The 20,549-nt window shown below is 44.5% G+C and overlaps 1 protein-coding gene across 3 annotated transcripts in view; it reads left to right on the top strand.

Moving 5' to 3' along the window:
• The window catches only part of NKIRAS2 (NFKB inhibitor interacting Ras like 2), a 158,947-nt gene that overhangs the window by 78,114 nt on the left and 60,284 nt on the right, over positions 1-20,549 (top strand). For all 3 annotated transcript variants that reach the window (XM_086924151.1, XM_086924148.1, XM_086924149.1), the window contains exon 2: positions 5,622-5,746. In XM_086924151.1, the coding sequence (XP_086780277.1) occupies positions 5,653-5,746 (94 nt within the window). In that variant the 5' untranslated portion in view covers positions 5,622-5,652. The remainder of the gene's footprint in view (positions 1-5,621; positions 5,747-20,549) is intronic.

The following is a 20,549-nucleotide window of genomic DNA, read 5'->3' as shown; positions in this document are numbered from 1 at the left end:
TGAGTTGTGCAGAATTCAGGCAGTGTCCCATCATCTCTGGGAGACTGACTGTTATGCATCCCTTGATCACAGCATCTCTCGAGTACTCTGAGGAGCTCTCCTTTTCTTGGTCAAGAACAACTTGTAACTGTAACAAAGAATTCCACCTTTATGCTCATTTTCCAAACGGGGGTATTGATCCACTGCCTAAATACCTATAAACGTGTTTTTTTGGAGTGGGGGAGGGTCCCTTTCAAATGTTACTTTCCAGCTGCAGTGCAGACACAGCCTTTGTGCAAGGTGACGGCTCTCACAGCAGGTACCGAAGATGCTGGCTTCTAGCCCTAGTGTCTCGCCACAAGGACACAATGTAATAAAGACTCTGCACCCGACTGTCATCTGCTTTTCTAAAGTAGTAATCAGCGAAAGACTAAAGGGCAGGCCCTGCCTAGAAGTGTTGCCGCCCTTATCAACATAACAGCTGACTAACCCCCCTTCCCCAACCATTCTTCAAGTGGGAGTACTCAGGAAAAGGTAACATGCACTCCCGCTTCAAAAAGGACCTCTCAGAATTTCAAACGGTAGCCCCATCTCTATCCTCTCACTTCACTGTCTGGGTCTCCTCCTGGAATGCAGGCACTACAGTTGCACTGTCTTGGAGAGCTGTAGCCACACTCCATCTTCTGCCATCGTAATGGTCCCGGCAAGCAGGCTCTCACCACAACATCGAGTCATGCTACCATACACACCTTACACATTGCACCTGACATGCGCTTACAGCAGGCTGCTCTCCCCAAAAAAGGACTCCACAGTACTACTAATCCATAAAGATATTTGTGAACTGCCACTACTTTTAAAATGTCAGGACATGGATAGTATGCTCATGTCAGTAAGGATGGCATACTTGGTGCAACCACTTCAGGTCACAGACTTGGTTCTGGACCTTAGAATCATCATCAACAGGCCTAGGCCTTCACTGCACATGCTAGTTTAACTTCTAACTGGGCCAACAAAAATCAGTATACCAGTTTCACATGCTCTGAGCTCACTCACGGAGGGGACACTCATCCATTTACCATGCAGGGAACATTCCTGCCCCAGTACATGAGCCATCTCATAATTTTGGAAAATGTTGGTGCCTTTGTTGTCACTATTCCCCTATTCATTTTAGAAAGCAGATCCAACGAAGTCAGGTGGCTGATAGGCGGAAATTCAGACAGCGTAGATCTATTCAGTTTCGTCCGAAGATGGAGAGGTGCGGCATTGTCAGTCACCTCTGCCACAGCCGGCCCGAACGTGGCCTGAATGCAACAGATTTTATTTGCAAAATAACCTGCTAGATCCACGATCCATGGCTCAGAGAAAGCGCACTTAGTAGTCGCTGAAGCAGGGGATGTGAATTCCTTCACGATCGTGAAGATTTCTTTACTCATATTAGATGCCTCCTCAATCCTCCTAGCATAATAAGCCTTCTTTTCTGAATAGATGTCTTTGTGATAAGCCTTAACACACTGTTTATAGGCCACTTTAAGAGCCTCTTCGTAATTCGATCTCCATGCTCTTTCTGCCTTCTTGCAGTGCCTCCGGCTGGTGTTAAGGGCCGGCGTAAACCAGGGAGCCGAGGCCCGCACCGAGTTCTTATGCGCCGGTAGAATTGGCGTGAGTTCATCAAGGCAGCGCGCCAACCATGAGCGAAACCTCTCTAAGTCGACCTCCAGGCTACCCGTGAGCTCACAGGGATAAGACATTAGGTACTCCGCCACCACATCCACCGAAATACGGCTCAAAGCACGCTGTGGCTGAGAGCTGCGGCCAGGACCCCTGTTATGGGGCCTGGACTTACACAAGATGTCAAAACTAACCAGCATGTGGTCAGACCACAACACTGGTTCAGGTACAGCTGCTAGAATAGGGACCGTGGAGAATATTTGGTCAAGAATATGGCCCTTATTATGGGTAGGGGACACCAAATAGGGTAGTAGGCCCAGTGATCCAGTGATATCAAATAATTGCATGGTGTCTGTCGCACCAGACTCATCCATGTGGATATTAAAATCACCCAGCAATAGGCAGTGTTTAAACTTCACACTGAAGGCAGATACCGCTGTATATAGCTCCTCTTTAAAGTGCTGCAGTGACCATTTATTTATTTATGTATTTGAGTGTTTTCTACAGCACTGGCTGGACACAAGGGTATCGGAGCACTTAACAAGACATGTGAACAGAGACCATAGCATTAATACAAGGATTCACTGTTGACATAGTATAGCCAGATAGTATAGCCAGTGGGAATAAAAAGCAATGCAATATTAGCGGCCGCATTAGGAGCTGGTCTTATAGGCGCAAGGTGGCTTTTCGGGGTGCCAGAGATCATTATTACATTGTCGTAGTCAAGTTCTGAGAGGATATGTGATTGTACTACAGTCTTTAGGTCTTCAGTTGGAATAAACGCTTTGATTTTCTTGAGATGTTTTAGGGTGTAGAGCACCCCTTTGGCTGAGTTGTTGATGTGTTCTTTCATTTACATGTTTTTGTCTGTGATGATTCCTAGGGACTTCACAGAGTTGTAGATTGTAAGAGAAAAGTTAAGAGATCCCATGTTCTCGAGCCATTCTTGGATTGGCAAAGGCTTGCAACTGGGGGAAATGAGTAAATGTTCAGTTTTAGATGATTGGTGTTTAGTCACGTTTGAATCTTGTTTAGTGTGGTATTCAGATGGCATATGTCATTTTGCAGCCTATCAGAAATCTAGCCCGCTAGGTCAAGTGTGAACGGAGGGGACATGAATTCTGCTGAGTGATAGAACTTTCTTCAGTTAGTGAGATCGAATCCTTCAACTGAAGCGGTGCTAATCGATTAGGTTGTAAGGTGGTGGCTGTATATAACAAGCATTGGCATAGCCAATTGGTCTCGCCTTAGGGGCCTTATAAGTGCTTGTCTTCAGAAACAGCAATGGAGCAATAACAGCTCTCTGTTTATAATGTGCTGCAGTAATATTATAGCCAGATATTGATTATAATTTGTTGTAATGGGGGAAAACACAGAAACAATATTATTTAAGTAAGTAATAAAGGGGCATAAAAGTAAATTACGTTGGTGGACGGGCACAGGCTGTTTGAACATGCAAGCTGTAGGAAGAGATAAAGATGGTGTAGTGCAGCTAACTCTGCATTAAAGTTAACTTTTACCAAGTTTATAGTGTGCAAAGCACAATAGCAGTGAGAGCTGCCACCCTCCCTGGAAACGCCTGCGGCTATTTAAATGCAGAGTCCGGGATGGGAAGTATTGTTGGGAAGAGCCGGGGAGAGGCTGCACATAAAAGCATTTTACTTTGTGACTGTGTATTGACAACAGAGAGGGGGCTAATAGCTTCTTGGTTGTAAACTGCAAGGGCTATCTTTTCCCTGAGTTTAGAGAAGCTATCTGACCTTTAATTAAGAAGGGCCGCTGCGCCTGAAAACCTAGAGTCGCTCCTGAGGTGGCAGTTGGCCCAGTAGAACCCTGCAGAGTCTCCTGTGAAGCAGAGGGCTGAGGAATGTCCGCATACTGCAGCCCCTTTAATCTTGGTGCAGGAGCGCACATCTGACTGCTGCCAGCAAAAAAAAAGAAATTCACTGCTTCAAAAGGTTTTACTGGGCATAAATAACGGGTGAAGAAAGCACGGTTAGACTATTATGTCTGAAAATCAGTGTACGGTAGACAAATAACATTTGATCTTATTAAAAGGCAAGTTAGTATCTGCTGTTTTAAGAGCGCATGTTAGTGCCTCGGAAACATAGCTTATTTTATGCGGCTTACCACAGCTGTTGGGGAGGCTTCCCCTTCCTCTCCTACGGACACTGAAGTGGCTGTTAAATGTGCACCCCTCCCTCGTTTTCAAGTTATGTAAATGGCGACTTTGAAGAGGAGCCATAGTGAAAAATAAAATAAAATAAGGCTGCAAGTGGTGCGTGCGCACGCTGCAAGGAATTGATGGAATGCAGCTGGCACACTGTGTGCCACTCACTCCCAAGACCCATAGGCCATGGGAGTGAACGTTCACAGAAAAGGCAAGACATACCCCGACTTTGGCCATTTGCGTACTTTCATTTTTGAAAGCCACACGCAAAGGCCAATGGAATGTGTGGGAGGAGTCCGACCCACACAGAGAAGTCTCTTGGAAGTCTGGAGTGCTTCCAAGATGCCCTCTCCTAGAGCAGCGCATGCGCGCTGCGATAGGCTTGACCTAAACACCCTGCACTGACTTGGCATATCCACTGCATTGATTTAGGTATCTTTTCAGTAGTCTCTAGCTTGTAAATTGATACTTGTATAGCGCACTACTCACCCGCAAGGGTCTCAAGACGCCTGTACGAATACCGCTGTGGAACCCATCCTGGCCTTCCCTGTGAGGCGTCCACTCCTGGGCACCCCCAAGGTGAAGGCCAGGCATCCTTAGCGTTGTGGGGGCCGTTGTGCAGATTAAGGATGCTATTGCCCAGAGTTGCAGAGTGGGACTCCATGATTGGAATAGGCACCGAGGCGAGAATTATCAGGTCCGTGGAATTTTGAGCCCAAGATTCGCCGAGGCGGGGAATTGAACACTGGTCCCCGGCTAGACCTCTGTATCAGGGTCTGCCGCTCTAATCATTGAGCCACACTTCTCCACCTTGGGGCTTGACTTATGCCCTCGTATAAACATTGGGGGAGGGGTCTTTTAGAGGAGGGCAGAATGGGATATTTGCCTTACATTGACGAGCGTCCCATTCTTTCCATCTCACAGTTCATTGCCTTGATTAGAAGGAGAACCATTAGGTTTCTGATGACAGATCATCTGTCTGCTTTGCCACCAGAAACATTTAGTCCACAGTCCATCTGCCACAGGGCTACCAGTGTTTTAGCTTTGAAGGTCCCCCTTGCTTTGGGCAGACTTTCTGACGACCTTAAGAGATCTTATTTCTTGTACCTTTGCAAAAGACCATGGTGGAAGGGGGGTACTTTTATGTGATTTTTACCGAGTGTGAGACTTTCCTAAAGCTGCTGAACTGTATGTGTTTGTGGAGGTTGCATTTATGTGGGAGCATTCCTATGCCCATTCAGAGGAAGACAGCTAGCATGTGAGAAGTGGACCGATATGTACTTTTCTCTATTCACTATCAGTGCTTGATTGCTATGGGTGGTACACACACATTAAGCATTAGTAACAATTGAAGGAAATGAACTAAGGCAGAGAGGGAACTGGACTTTAAAACCATTAGGGTATCTCACTGCATCTAGGGCAACAATATCGACCTACAATAATATCACATGCACTACATGGTAAACATCGTTTACGAAGAATCCTTTTTCCTGCAGGCTATTATAATGCGGTTGATACAACAACTGCGTTGTAACAACGCATACCATATTTACCTTACAAACTAGTGATAGGTCACTGTATTGGGTACAATAATATTTGCATGAAATCTATGGCATGGAACATATACTGAGCCGCTGAGCAACCCCAACCTTTTTCTGTCACATTGGTTAGTTGCACAATTTGACTAGTACCAGTCTAGAAGCAGATTTAGAAAAAAACTATGATAATGTTTGGAAAGTATGTGTAATTCCAGGGATAGATTTGATATACTTACCTAAAATAAGTCTTTCGTTTTCTTTTCTAGATACTACATAACTGAGTCATAGTGGAGCAGAATGGGCAAGAGTTGTAAGGTGGTAGTATGCGGGCAGAGTTCAGTGGGGAAGACGGCCATCCTGGAACAGCTGCTATATGGTGCACATGTAGTCGGTGAGTACAGACTAAACCCCTCGGATATGTACTATTACGAGCTCGGTGAATTCACCACCAAGAGTGTAATCATGGACAGCCATCCCGTTCAATTCTGATATTTTAATCAGATACAGACACCTCAAAAACAACACTATACCTGTGGACCGAACATTCATTACCAACATTGTTATAAACAATAGGCTGCTTGTCTTTTAAAAGGGTAGTATTGGACAGAGTCCTCACCTCCTTCTGTACTATCAAGGACAGATTCCTGATCTTCTACAGTGTATGTAGTAATGGATAGATCCTTCCCCCGCACACACAGTGTAATTGGATATAGGCTCCTCATCTTTTAAATTGTAATCAGGATCTGATCCCTCACTTCCTGCAGTGTAGAGTGTACAACCCTCTCACCCCCAAAACATTACAATCAGAGACAGACCTCCCACCCACAGCATTATAATCAGGGAGAGAACCATCACCTCCTAAGCCACGTACTACATTGTACTGAGGGTGAAATACCTCACCTATAGAATAATCAGTGACAATCCCTCATCTCCCACATATTAATCGGGGTGTTCATTAACAAATATATCCCTTGCCAACCACTGTGTAGTCTGGAGCAGACCTCCTGCAGTGTAATTAGTGACAACACCTTCACCTTTTACAGTTCAAACAGTGCCAAATCCCTCACCTCCTGTTGTGTAATGAGAGACCGCAGGAGCTAGGTTGTTTGGATGAAGTCCATTGGAATTGCGTTTTTTCTTTTCTGTTCATCATCAGAGCCACCTACTGACAACCCAAATGAGACAGGGCTCCGAACAAAATCCAGTTTCATGCCACCACCACACACGATCCCAGTCGAACTAACCGCCTTCGAGCAAGTGGTTTTCAATGATATTGAGAATCTGGAACCTAAAAAAACGTTTATGAACATGAGCAAAGAGGAGAATACTGCTCTAGAGAACCTGAGTAACTTCAACAGGATTGTCATAAAACAAGCAGACAAGGGAGGTGGAGTAGTTATCCTTGACAAAGAGGCCTATCAGAAAGAATGTTGAGACTACTATCGGATGATAAAAACTACCAAAGACTACCTAATGACCCCACGATGGATTTGAGACAAGAAATAAAATCACTAGTTGACCACGCAGATACCAGCGGATATATCTTAAACGAAAGGCAGATCACTTGTGTAATAGTGAAGGAAAATTTCCCTATTTCTATACCCTCCTGAAAATGCATAAAAACAAACTCCCCCCTCCAGGCAGACCCATAGTATCGGGGATAGGTTCCCTTTTGGAACCCCTGTCTCGCTTTTGCGATGTTTTTTTCAAAGCTCTTGTACAGAAAACTACAACATACTTACAAGATACCAAGAGCCTACTACAATTCCTGGATCAATGAAAACACGATACTGGTAAGCTTTGATATTGAAAGCCTCTACACAAGTATCCCCCAGGATGATACTCTGAAAGTTCTTCAAAGAGCTCTAGACAAGGAAGAATGGACAGCCCGGACACCTTAATACTTTATCCTTGAATGCACGAGACTAGCTTTGAAAAATAACTTTTTGAATTTGAGGGAGCCCTCTACCTCCAGACTGGGGGTACTTCAATGGGCAGTACTTTTGCCCCAAGTGTGGCTGGTCTATACGTTTTTGATTTTGAACAGAAATACATTCTCAACTAACAGAACCCTTTCAGATCCCACATTATGTTCGGGAAAATGTATATTGACGATGTCCTTGCCATCTGGCAAGGACCAGAAGACACCCTGACATCTTTTTTCCACTGGATCAATACATGTGATCAGAATTTGAAATTCACATATACAAAAGACCACAAGACCACAAGACCATGGTCTTTTTGGACGTAGTAATCAGCAAGGAGAATTGACGCCTGAAAACTAAGACTCATTACAAACCGACAGCCAAAAACAATCTTTTAAGATATGAGAGCTTCCACCCTAGGCCCCTAAGGGAAAACCTGCCTTACAGACAGTACTTAAGGATCAGCCGCAACTGCAGCCAGATCACGCACTACTGCAGGCAAGCAACTGATCTGACGAATAAGTTAGCTGAGAGAGGGTACCCCGAGAAAATCCTTACGAAGTGTCAGAAAAGAGCGTGCAACCAACCCAGAGAGGCATTACCAAGAAATGAGAGTGAAATACCATTGACCTGCGTCACCACATACAGCAGGGCATCTAACTTGGTTTGTAAGTCCATTAACAAACATTGGTCTATGCTGAACACAGGCAATCTGAAGTGGGAGAAACCACTTTTCTCTTTTAAGAAAGCAAGGAGCATAAAAGAGTCAGTTGTTATCACACGTCCAAAAGACACCCATGAAAAATCATCAACAGTTCTGAATGCCTGGGGTTTGCCAGACGTCGCAAGACATTACAAATGTGGAAACTGCAGTGTCTGCCATCTAACTGAAAACACCAAAACACTATCTTTAGAGCCAGGAAAGGTGTGGACTTTACGAGCACATACCAATTGCAACAGTACCAATGTGGTATACAGGATTGTGTGCCCATGTAATCTACAATATGTGGGAATGACAAGCAGAAGAGTGAAACAGAATATGTGAGCACCGGAGCACGATCAGGTGCAAAAAATCAATGACTAAACTCACGGAACATTTCCTCACGCAGAACCATACTCCAAATGATATGAGGTAGACTGTCATAGAGTAAATCAAATCAGGGGATAGACTGCAACAACGCTTGTTTGAAAAAGAACAGCGATAGATATATAGGTTGTCCACGCATAAGACTGGATTAAATGACAATATCCTATGGAATTCTGTTCTTACGAAATAGACCATTACTGTCCCTCCAATGTCCTAATGTGAAAGAACTGACCTGAATCTGTTTTATTTTTCACCATACTTGTGTGAGTGAATGCCACTATTTGAATGTTTGGCTGAAGGATGTTGCTTTATTGTTAAGTGGTAACTATGTCACACTTTATACACAACACACCCCCCTTTTTCTTTCACAACTGCCTATCGAGACTTTTGCTCGACCTGAACACTGTTTGCACCCTTGGGTTTGGTGCAGCAGTGGCCTTATAGCAAACACCCTAAATTGCTTATTAGTGCGCTTTAGTTTCACTGCCAGCTCGATTAATTATTGGCATAGGCACAGGCAGGGCCGGTCCTAGGCATGGGCGGTATGGGCAGCTGCCCAGGGCCTCGCGCTGAGGGGGCCCCGCCGCCGGCCCCACAGTAGACCGCAGAGCAGGACAAGTAAATTTTTGGGTTGCAGAGTAAATAGCAAATCAATCCATTTCCAAACCAATCCAGAGCAGGGGGCCCTGCCCGACAATAAATGTATTGCCCGACATGAAGTTGTGGGAATTTGATGAAAGCGCTGCGTGCACTCGCGCGGCGCAGGCAGTTAGAGAACTCTGCCACCGTGCACGCACGCACCCCACCACCAAGCTTTGTAGTGGTGGTGCCGTGCGCAGTTCGCCGTGCGCGGGCGGCAGGCCTTTAATGATGTGGGTCCCAGGGCCGTCAAAGCGCTACAATGACGGCCCTGGACATCATTTTGGCCAGCCCCCGCTCTGCAGTGACGCTGCGCAGCATGCACGCCGTACGTGCTCCCTGGCCAGGAGAGCAGGGTGGAGTCGGGAGTCGGACGGTTCGGACCGCGTGGGAGTCGGACTCGGTTCGGCCCCGTTGTTTGGCATAACGTACCATACGTCTTAAGGTAAGAAAGACCTGCAGACAGTGCTGACTACACATTGCATACATACTATAGAGAGAACTTTAACTGCCATTTGGTGATCTATGGTTCCCTTCAGTGACCTGTGGACGGTTCACTCAGAGCTCACGTTAGTTTGCCGGGTGTTAATCCTGGGCAATCCTCATTATGTATAGTTCCAACTTTGAATCGTGCATAACTGATGTAACTTACCAGCAATACAATGGAACCCGTGACCTACAGGGTGCACCCAAGTCTCCGAAACAAACCTCTAGGATTAACGCCAACAGACCGCACACAGTGCACCGCTGCAGATAAAATAAGTCCTGGGAGTAGTAAACACATGCACTTAATGGGCATCTTCCCGCACTGAACGTTGTTCAACTTCAGCTGGTGCACTTGACCAATAGAGCTTTTCCTCGGTTTCAGGTTCAAGAAACGTTTGCCACACAGGTGGATAACATCTAATACTGTACTAATTAACACAGCAGCAGCGATCAAGCATGTTAAAAACGTACCGCTGTTTGCCCTTCTATAGATTGTGTGGAATGGACGAGCCCGTTTCACAAGGGCGATCAGCTACAAGTCAACATTCCAAAGGTACAGGATTTCAATGCATAGCGCTACTTCAATTGTACGTGTCCTGTATCAACTGAATTATTGCTCGTGGCCCACGATAAGGGTTCTAAACGAGCTGCTTAGTATCTCAGTGCTCACTCATTCTTGTTACACTCCTTATAAATAAAGCTCCACTTACACATTTATGAGAGGAAGGATTTTAAACCACATGTTTACGGCCACAAAGTTAGTTTTCTAGGCCGAGCCTCTTAAGAGACCTAGGATCTCAAAAGGCACCCCAACCCTAAGAGGCGGTGCCCTAGTCCCCTTTTCATCGTGCCAAAAGGACTGCTCAAAGGTCACTTCACATTGCGTAGTTTGGTCTTTTATCCCTTTAAAGTTTTCAAAATGAACCATTTTATACACTAAAAGTGAATCAGGAATAATGTTTCGCTGAGTGAATCAACTTCGGAGAGACTGGTCCCAGCAAAAAATGCTTGAATCAATGAATATGTGAATATCTTTTTCACAGTTCTCGCATGACATTTTTGCCGCAGAGGATGAAAAGTTTACTAAAATATGCAACACAGAGAGACAAAATGTTTATGCAAAGTACTCATGTCCAAACATATGGGAATTAGGCAAAAATGTCAAATGTACCTACTTATGATGCCTAAAAATGACAGATTATATACTCACTCTTGCTCGTTTTTATTATATATTTTTCACGACTTTTACTTCAGTGTCAATTTCATTGTGCTGCTTTCCCAATCAGGCTTTCTTTGCTTGTCCTGTGATATGTACTTTAGAGGCCTTTAAGCTGTGAAATTTATACTGCTGTTTTCTTGACCCTCTGGTTCCTTTGGAATTTGGGGCATGTCCAACTAATCATTCAAGGAGACGGCAAGTGTTACACTCATGGATATTTGCTCACCTGTTTTCCATCCCCTCTACTTTTTGTCCGTGTTACTGATATCCACATTAGTTTGCTTCAGTGATGCCAAATAACTAGGATCAAAAGTCCTGCGAAGTCACTTTCTGTGATGTCACTTTTGGCTACGCAATATGCAATTAGAGGGGCCTCACATCTTCCCTTTCGCCCGGGGCCTCAGAAGGCCTAGGACCGGCTCTGGGCACAGCAGTAAAGTCCTTGTTCATTATATGCACTCACTTAAATCTTCATAATTTAACGTTCTATTTTTTTCCCATCTCAATAGGGCAATGCTTTATTGATTTACTTATGGAGACACGAGCGCATGAGTCATCCTTGAAATCCTTAGTTATGGGGCAATGCTTTATTGATTTACTAATGGAGACACGAGCGCGTGAGTCATCCTTCACTTCCCCTAACAACTTCCTTAGTAACAGGGACGTAGGGAATACCACGCCCGCACCACACTTGCATACCGCCTTAGCACGTTCCTATTATCGACGTCATCACGCGCAGCCACGCCCATGCCGCACCAGGAAATACCAGCTTTAAATGCCTCGTCGGAGCCTCCAGTTCTTACTTACGGGGCACCGAGGAGGATTTGAGGATAGGGGAAGCAGCCGTTTTTTAATCACCACAAGTAAGTTGCTGTACACAGTAGTGGGTAGGCACCGCGTAGATCACCCCTGCGGATCTAATCCTCTCCTTTTCCTTTCCGACATAGATTGTGGCAGGATCTAGTCTTTGCGACCCCGACGCCCATGAGGCATGCTATCTTAGCGCTTCAAGTAAGCGTCACTTTTTCCTCGCTGTCCATGTGTGTGAACGTTTGGTTGTCTGCCCGTTTGTTACATGTTGGACTATATGTTGCCCTGAATCAGTATGCCGTTTTGCGATTTTAATCACGCTCGAATGTCATGAGCATTGACACCCACTTTTAAAAGAACTAACCGAGAATATGTGTTTATGTGAATTGGGGAGCGATTTTACTACCCTATGAACAGCACTCCCTTTCAATTGAGAATCAGTGAGTGTGTTATGAGTGCACAGACACACATCATTGAGTGGGTTGTAATATACATTCACGGGCTCTTTTTGAAGCCCAATGGTGCTCATTTTATCTCAATGACGATTCAAAAAAGGGGGTGGTGATGAACAGAGTGTCTGAATTAAGCAGACCACTCTTACCCAGTCCAAAGATCAGGGATTGATCCATCACCGTTATTTATCTCACTGCACCATCCCAGCTCAGAACCTGGCTATATGCAAATCAGTCTGTCCCTGGCCCAGTGCATCATGGGAACAGGGCAGACTAAACTTACTCTGTCCATCACCACCCCTTGTTGTTTAATTATTTTGTCCACCATAAGCGTGGAAGGGTATACTCAGATGTGAGTCCCTTGCTCATTGCACCATCAGGATTCAAGCAAGCCGGGCCGAAGACGGCTGTAATGCCAGAAACCGGTCCCCGGAAGCTTGTTTCCTTCCCAGTGAAAGAATTGGCTTTGTAGTTTGGTTTGCCCTGTTCCCATCATGCACTGGGACAGGAATGGACTAATTTGCATATAGCCAGGTTCTGAGCTGGGATGGTGCAGTGAGCTAAAAAACGGTGGTGGATCTAGCCCTGATCTCTTGACTGGGTGAGAGTATTCTGCTTAATTCAGAAACTCTGTCCATCACCACCCCTTGTTGTTTAATTATTTTGTCCACCATAAGCGTGGAAGGGTATACTCAGATGTGAGTCCCTTGCTCATTGCACCATCAGGATTCAAGCAAGCCGGGCCGAAGACGGCTGTAATGCCAGAAACCGGTCCCCGGAAGCTTGTTTCCTTCCCAGTGAAAGAATTGGCTTTGTAGTTTGGTTTGCCCTGTTCCCATCATGCACTGGGACAGGAATGGACTAATTTGCATATAGCCAGGTTCTGAGCTGGGATGGTGCAGTGAGCTAAAAAACGGTGTTGGATCTAGCCCTGATCTCTTGACTGGGTGAGAGTATTCTGCTTAATTCAGAAACTCTGTCCATCACCACCCCTTGTTGTTTAATCATTTTATCTCAATGGCACTCTGGCATGACCACTTGTGAGCCATGCATTAACATCCACCGTATTTCATCATAACTTTGGATGTCGAATATGAGGAGCACTTCAAACATGCTCTAATGTACTATATTGTGTGTTTATCCCCTTTTTTCTTTACAGGTTTTCTTTTCTAGGAATCCCGGAGAAGAACTTTTTCACAACCACAGTGAGTTTTTAGTGGTTTTTTCACGTAGTCAAGGGCAGGGTACACCTTAGTGAGTGTATACCACCCGGGCTACCATCACTGGTCCTGACGAAAACCCTACAATTATATAAGTGGTTGAAACATGTAGACCAATTTTATTTTACAACATAATCTGTGACACCACAGGCCTACCTAATTTGGCATGGTGTCCAACTAATAATTTTTATTGTTGCCCAGTCACTCCAGAATAAAGTTTTGGCAGTGAGTAGTCAACTGGACAATTTTTAAATCACAAACATGTTTTCACTCTCCCAGAAAATCCCCAAAACGAACCCGCTCCACTGTAGTCAAGTGTCGCAGCACACCCGGATGGCACTCGGCTATCCGCGTGGGACCCCGATGATGAAGCATGTCACCAACTAGGTTGGTGAGTGAGGGGTCTTCTAACAAAGGATGAATCTGTCCTTCTAAGCATTGTGTGCACCTCTATATCTTTGACGGAGGCATTGAGGCACCTCCAGGGGGTACTCCTCCATTGGTTGTTCATCATCAGAGCAATGCACTGACGATTAAAGGGCCCCAGAAGTATAGTATAACTCCAGTTTGTGGGGTATAGTGGCTGGAGTTTGTGTATGTGTTTTTTAAATTGTGTACCCAGTATCATGCTGCACAAGATTGAAATTTTGGAAAGACTAGCCGTGTGCGTGTAGGACCTGCGAGGATTTTTTTATATTTCTTTTTATTTTCAAATATAAAACAAAATAAAACAAAGACGTATCTGGGACATCACATTCAGTTACAATAATAAGCAAACATTTTCAGATATCGGGATTTATGTAAGAAACAGTGGGCGGGGTCATTGAAACATCGACGCACAGATCGTTCAATAATGGTTGACTGCACACAATTAAGCTACATTTGATGCGCTACAGTACTCAGTCCCAGCCACCCAACAGAACAGGATAAAGAAAGGCTTAGTGCCCCCAGATACGAAAAAAATAAATCAGGATAAATGACAAAAATATTCACACCACAGCCTAAACTAACTACACTAACACCCATCCCCCCACCCTGCACCCCTGCATATGGCTTTCGCCGAACCCCAACTAGCAGTGTGCCTGTCACCCCATCTAACTAAATACTAAAAATAGAAAATGGAATAGGGCACCTTCTTATGTGCCCCCGGTCCCCGCTCCCTCCCGCCAGAACCAAGAATCCCCCAGAGTAAATCCACAAATCTATTAAGAAGCTAATGCAGTACGCAACAGGGGAAACTGTAAACACCGCCCAACCTCCCGCAAGCATCATGGTAGCAAATCCCACATCCATCAAGACCACGATCTCAAACCCAGTCAAAATCAGTCTCATCCTTGACCCTTTTGATCGGACATGCGAACCCCTTCCGGACGAACTGCCGCCTCCACAGGATAGTCAAAATACGAGAAAAGTGCAGCAAAGTTCAAACTGAGATCAAGCAAAGATGTTAAGTCACTGAGAACTCCATCAGGTCCAAAGACTCTCCTCACCATCGTGAACTCCCAACTTGGTTTCCTCCGCCATCGTAATGGAACTGGCGGATAGGGGAGAGACGCGGTTTCAAGCCCAAAACAGTTCTCATCAAAAGTCTCCAGAAAGGGAGGACCGATTAGTCCTTCCACAGTCAGCGTTGATAGTAGGCTTGACGATCCATTCGAAGCACCGATCTCGCTCATATCGGCCATCACACCGGCCGGAGGCTCCGACACCTCTCGTTGCACGGGGCCCACTCCCTCTATCAAAATGGCCATTGTGGGTATTTCGAGCTGCTTCATTCCTTGTAGTGGAGCAGGGTCCGGTCAAATGCGCCCAATTTCAAACGAACGCGCTATCATTTTATGAATAAGGGCTTCCACGTTAGTATGAAGAGCCCCAATGGCCGCCAGCACAGTTCGACGGTTCATTCTCAGTCCGCTCCACTGCTCCTCGCTGGATATCAACCATTTTCACGTCCCCCATAGAGCCCGGTCTCCCCCGGGGAACAGTCAAAAGTGGAAAGGACAACAGCAGAGGGGGACTCAATGTTAACAGCGGCATCGATCTGCGCTTCGCCACTGCAAGCGAAGATCCCAACCCAGCGAACACCGGCGGGTGGCTAACGTGGCCACCGGGTCAGGGACCTCCGCCCACAGCCTCAGTCTTGTATCGTCACCCCTCCTTCGATGTTTACCAACTCAGGAGACCGCCATCAAAATCGGGCCAAGAAAACCTCCACAGCAATAGACCGGACCCTGCCACACGCTCACGGCCGATGTTGTTCAACTGGAACCCGGTTGGGCCAGTACTCAAGACCCCGGCTTCCAAGCTGGGCTAGGCCGCAAACTTTAACACGCTATAACTTTGTCTACCAAACCGGTAGAAATCTCGGGATCGCACCATCGAGCTGTAGTCCGGTTCATACACACGGAGGCAGGGCGTAAAGACAGGATAAATGACAGGATCATCTGGCAGGAGACGGAGGTCGGCGGAGCCGGGAGCCTAAGCAGCCATCTTGTTCGCTAGCGTAGCTCCCCCTCCCCAACCTGCCAGGATTAATGTTCTCCGTTGCTGAAACCTGTCTATTTTTCCTAAACTATGCAGTGCAGCCCTGTCCTTTTCTCTGGTTAGCTCAATATTTATCCTCCAGGAAAAAAAACAATAATGCACCCCACTGGAAGTGCTTTTTTCATTAGAACAGTGCGATGTCCTCCCCTCCCCCCCGACATTGTTGATAGTGTCCAGTGCTACTAGGCCAAATGTGGAGCTCCTTTTGACCTGCAATTTACAAACGATCCAGTCTAGTCCAGGCTGATTTCTGACCAGTGGCATTTTGGCTTTATAGCACAGGAAAATTGTAATGTTTAATAATAATAGGACCCTGCTTTGCTCTGGCTGCAAGCTTTGGTCACAACAAGAGGATACATAGTCTGAGTAGGTTTGCCTAGCAGTGTTGGGAAGACATCTTATCAGAAGTTGCATCTCTTTGGATTGCTGTTATCCCTTAATGCTTTTATCCTGCATGAAGCCTTGCTGCTGTGACCCCAAGAAAGATCGAGTGCTTACCCACCTACACATAGAAATGGACTTTACTTGCCAAGAGGAGTCGGCCTGATCGTAGTTGACTACAGAATCTCCATGTAGAATATCAAAGTGGAACAAGGTCACTGACGAGCTGCAGGGCTTCTCAGTCCAGCAGCCCAGGAAAATCAAGTTTGAAGAATAGCATCATTGGGGAACATTGACATTTTGGATGCACTGGTAAGCCTGTATGATCCACCTATCTACAGGGGGAAATGGTGACGCAAGTGAACTCAGCAGGTGCACCAGTCCGTGAATGCTGCCACCACTACTGGTAAATCTCACTGTAGCCAGTAAATTAGAAGATATTGGCGTCTTCTTATTATGTAAACCTCCATAGTGGATGCTCACCCTCTATTACAAATGCCTTCATTGAAAATATAGGAACCAGTTGGTTCCTGGGCTCCAGTGATTTATACAGTGTCCAACCAGACATTAGTGATAGGTATCTATGTCCCCATAGATTTTAACAATGGACCATGAAACTACACTAGTGACTTCATTTTCATAGGATCCTTGTTGTTTGAGTGTTTTCAGAATTGAAATGTCTGCTTTTGTAAGTAGTGGAAACTCAGTAGCGAATGACTTCAGCCAACTGACCCAAGGGGGTACCACTACAGGGCTTGATCCATAGCTGGATGATTATGAATCAGTGGCAGTGGAAAAGCCTTTGTAAAAAACAAGAGATCTGACCATTTCCAACATACTCATGAGCCGACCCAAACAATTGATTAACATACAGCATATATCCAATGTTTATTGTTGGGCTTAATGCATTTGAGCTATGTAGATATTTCAGTTTGTATTTCAGTCTCTTGAAGCATCTTTAAATATCTTAGTTTTAATTGCTCTGTTCACATACCTGTTAATAGAAGATATTTTCTTCTTTGAAGTTATATCAACTGGATATTCAAGTTACTGCATTTTATTTAGTGAGTATTACTTTCTAAGTCTCTAACTCCTGTTCATTTGGAATGTATTAGTATTGTTGTAAAGTACTGCACCCCTGCAAATATTGCTTATTAACCTCTGATTGCTAGTTCTCCTGGAAAATACCACAATTAAAAATTATTAATGGCAAGGCCTAAGTATTTGTAGTAGCCCCAACAAAGCCTGACACCAGTCACGGCTACCCGAGATTCCATGACCGAAGCCGCCCAGCACAAAATCAGATTGCCTCTAAACCTTCCGTCAACCAAATAATACTTTTATTCCATTGAAGATGATACTTCTTTTCTCTCTTTGCTTTATCGCCCCTCTTTCTTCCCACTCTTTTAGGTCCCATCTGTAGACCGAATCAGTTGTCTGGGTAGAGCTCATTTATCACAGCACTCCGAAGACACACAATATAAACATACTTGTACCTACACAAAGGGACTTTTGGACAGCCTTTCAATCTTTGACTACTGTTCAGCTTGCCTTAGGCATTGCCTCCTAGGGTTACATTTGCAACAGACCACGGCATATAGTGGTTCCCATCCATATTACTTTCAATGCCTAGTATAATGTGTTTTAGTATTTTTGTTTTTAGTCAGAGGAGCCCCAGCCCTAACATTGATGTGCCGAATGTTCCCCTCTTCTCTGCCCAGCTATGCTCCCCATTTTCAAATCTTTAAAGAACAAATTATTTTGGAGGGCACGACAGCTGCCAAACACAAGTGGGCCACTCCTTTTCGCTTTTGAAGTCCGCATTATTTTTTTTTTTTTTGTGTTTAGTTTTCCATTCTAACATGGCACCCATGTTGGAATGGTAGAACAGAATTAGCCAAAAAGACTGCTGTGCATCAAGGTGCAAGCTTTGTACTCGTATGTCAACAAATAAGTAGGAGCATTGATCGTGACACATGATCACACACACATACTGTCAGTTTTCATCTTAGAATTAACCATTCTAAGATGGCATGAGTCCATTCCACTGTTCCAACTTGAGATGACCATTTTGGCTTCTTTTAGTTTACTGATCCAACAAGGCTTATGTCCATTTTGAATTAGTAAAATGAAGCATTGGCAAAAGCCAATATGTTGACCGTGAGATCTATTGGTGTTGCAAATTCTTGATTATCTTTTATTACGCCGGGACACCTCTATTAGAGGTAGCTGTTCGCGCTCTATTACAGCGCTGGGACACCTCTATTGGAGGTAGCTCTATAAATGGCTGTATTATTATAATATTATTATTATTACCTGTTTGCCGCTTTCGCTCTGGATTGTTTCTTGCTGTTCCGAATGCCACCCTTCTGTTATCCTGTTTGTTTAAAGCTTATACCTAGTCCCCTTGTACTTTTTCTCTTCTCACCTTTCTAAATTTCCCCTGCTCTCCAAATCTCTTCCCTCTCTTTCTGCAATCTGTCTTTCTAAATCTTTATCCTCACTTAAACACTCTTTCTCTGCCTTGTAATCTATCATTCTTTTATGTTTTCACACACTATCTTCACCTCTTTTCTCTCCCTCTTTTTCCATCCTTCATGCTTCCAGTCTCTTTACCACTGTCCCATTTATCTCCTGACTTTTCTGTTATTAATCCTGTTCTTCTCTCTTCCTCTCTGTCCGTGCCATTTTCCTCTGCAGGGCAGGAAATGATCACAGAATGGATTTTCCACGTTTGTTCTTTTCTCCAAATTCACTGGGTCGGGGTAGAGAGCTGTTTCCCTAAAAACTCATGTATTAAAATCTAGAAAGGAGTTGGTTGGTAGGTCTAGGAAAATGTACAAGTACCTAGTGAAGTTTCATAGAAGGCATCATCGGTTTGTAGACCAAGATCTACGGATGTCAAAGTGAGGTGACATAAAATGGAAGTCTGGTGGACTCTTTTGTTTCCACAATACAATATAATTCTAGGAAACCCTTTGGAAATTCACAGATCACTACCTACAAGGGCTGAGTCAGCATCGGGTTTGACACAGTCAACCATACTATGTTGATGGATCAACTTGGGTTAACAGGGATCACTGACCTCACCTTGGGTTAGTTTGGATCCTTTTTACTCAGCTGTCAACAATCTGTCATCCTGGCCTCTATTACCTCTTTTCTCTGGCCTTTAAATTGTGGTGTTCCATGGGTATCAACCCCGTTCCCTCACCTGTTGAACATTTATGTTAATCCTCCGGCCAAACTCATACATTCCAATGCGGATGACAAACAATTTATCTCTGTTTGGGGGGCTCAGTCATGAGATGCTTGTTTTAGGACAAATTGAAGATTTTTGCAGATTGGGAGACCACTGACTCAAACAAAAGACTATAAAACTGAGATCATAGAGATGAGCAGGTATTAGTCCCCCTCGATGGAACAATACTGGCCATTATAAATGGGCTCCTGCCCTTTCCCAGTTGCCACCATACACAATTTGAGGCTGACCTGCCTATACACTACCAAATTTCTTCTGTGCTCTCGTTATGCTGTTTTAATCTTTGTCATCTTCAGAAAGCAATGGCATCTACAGCAGGTTTATTTGTCTCCAAGTTTTAATTAGTGAATGTACATTTGAGCAACCAAATGCGTACATTAATGCTATGCATGGTACAAGATTCTGCTCCCCCTAAGGCAACAGTCTCACAGCGGTTAATCCATGCTGGACCCCTTTTATCTAAGATTTTTAGGCTAGTGATTGCTTGACAAGAGTATTTTAAGACACAAGTACTATCACAACTACATGGGCCTAATTTCTTGACGTTATACAATCCGTTTGGTACTGTCAATAACAAGTGGAGCCTACATAAACCCAGTTAATAAAGATCGATGGTTGGCATTGGTAACAAATGTTAGATAAGGTTCAGTGGATGGTATAGTTTTCAGTAAATCATAAGATCAAACTGAAGGCTTCCGGAATTCTCAACATTTCCTCTGTTCGCGTAATAGTGCCAAAAAGTGAACTTTTACCCAGCTCAGGCCCGGTTTAGAGATAAGCTTAGCTTTAAAAATAAAATCTAAGCAGCCTTGAGCTGTTGGATTAGATATTATATACTGCAGTCATGGTATTCTGGGTGCCTTATCAAGGCTTAGACAGTCTATTAATATCACACAATTGAATTTTGTTTCCTTCCAGACCCAGACTGAAATCCATCTTAGAAAAGGAAGAAGTGTCAACTCATCCGTAATATAGCCGTGGCCTAATTTCTCATGGAGGATAAAGAGGAACACTTTGAAGAAGGGATATCAATCATCTTAGAAAACGGTTTTCCACCTCTTGTATTTTTATGGGACACGAGTAACCCTAGATATCACTGCTGTAACAGGCAGCCAAGACACATTTGGCTGTAGGGCTTTTATCAGTCTCTGGCCAGTCTAGCATTAAATTAA

This window comes from Lissotriton vulgaris, chromosome 5 (assembly GCF_964263255.1).
Source record: "Lissotriton vulgaris chromosome 5, aLisVul1.2, whole genome shotgun sequence".
Lineage (NCBI taxonomy): Eukaryota > Metazoa > Chordata > Amphibia > Caudata > Salamandridae > Lissotriton > Lissotriton vulgaris.
Note: the sequence above shows the minus strand (reverse complement) of the source record. Positions and strands in the feature narration are given on the sequence as shown.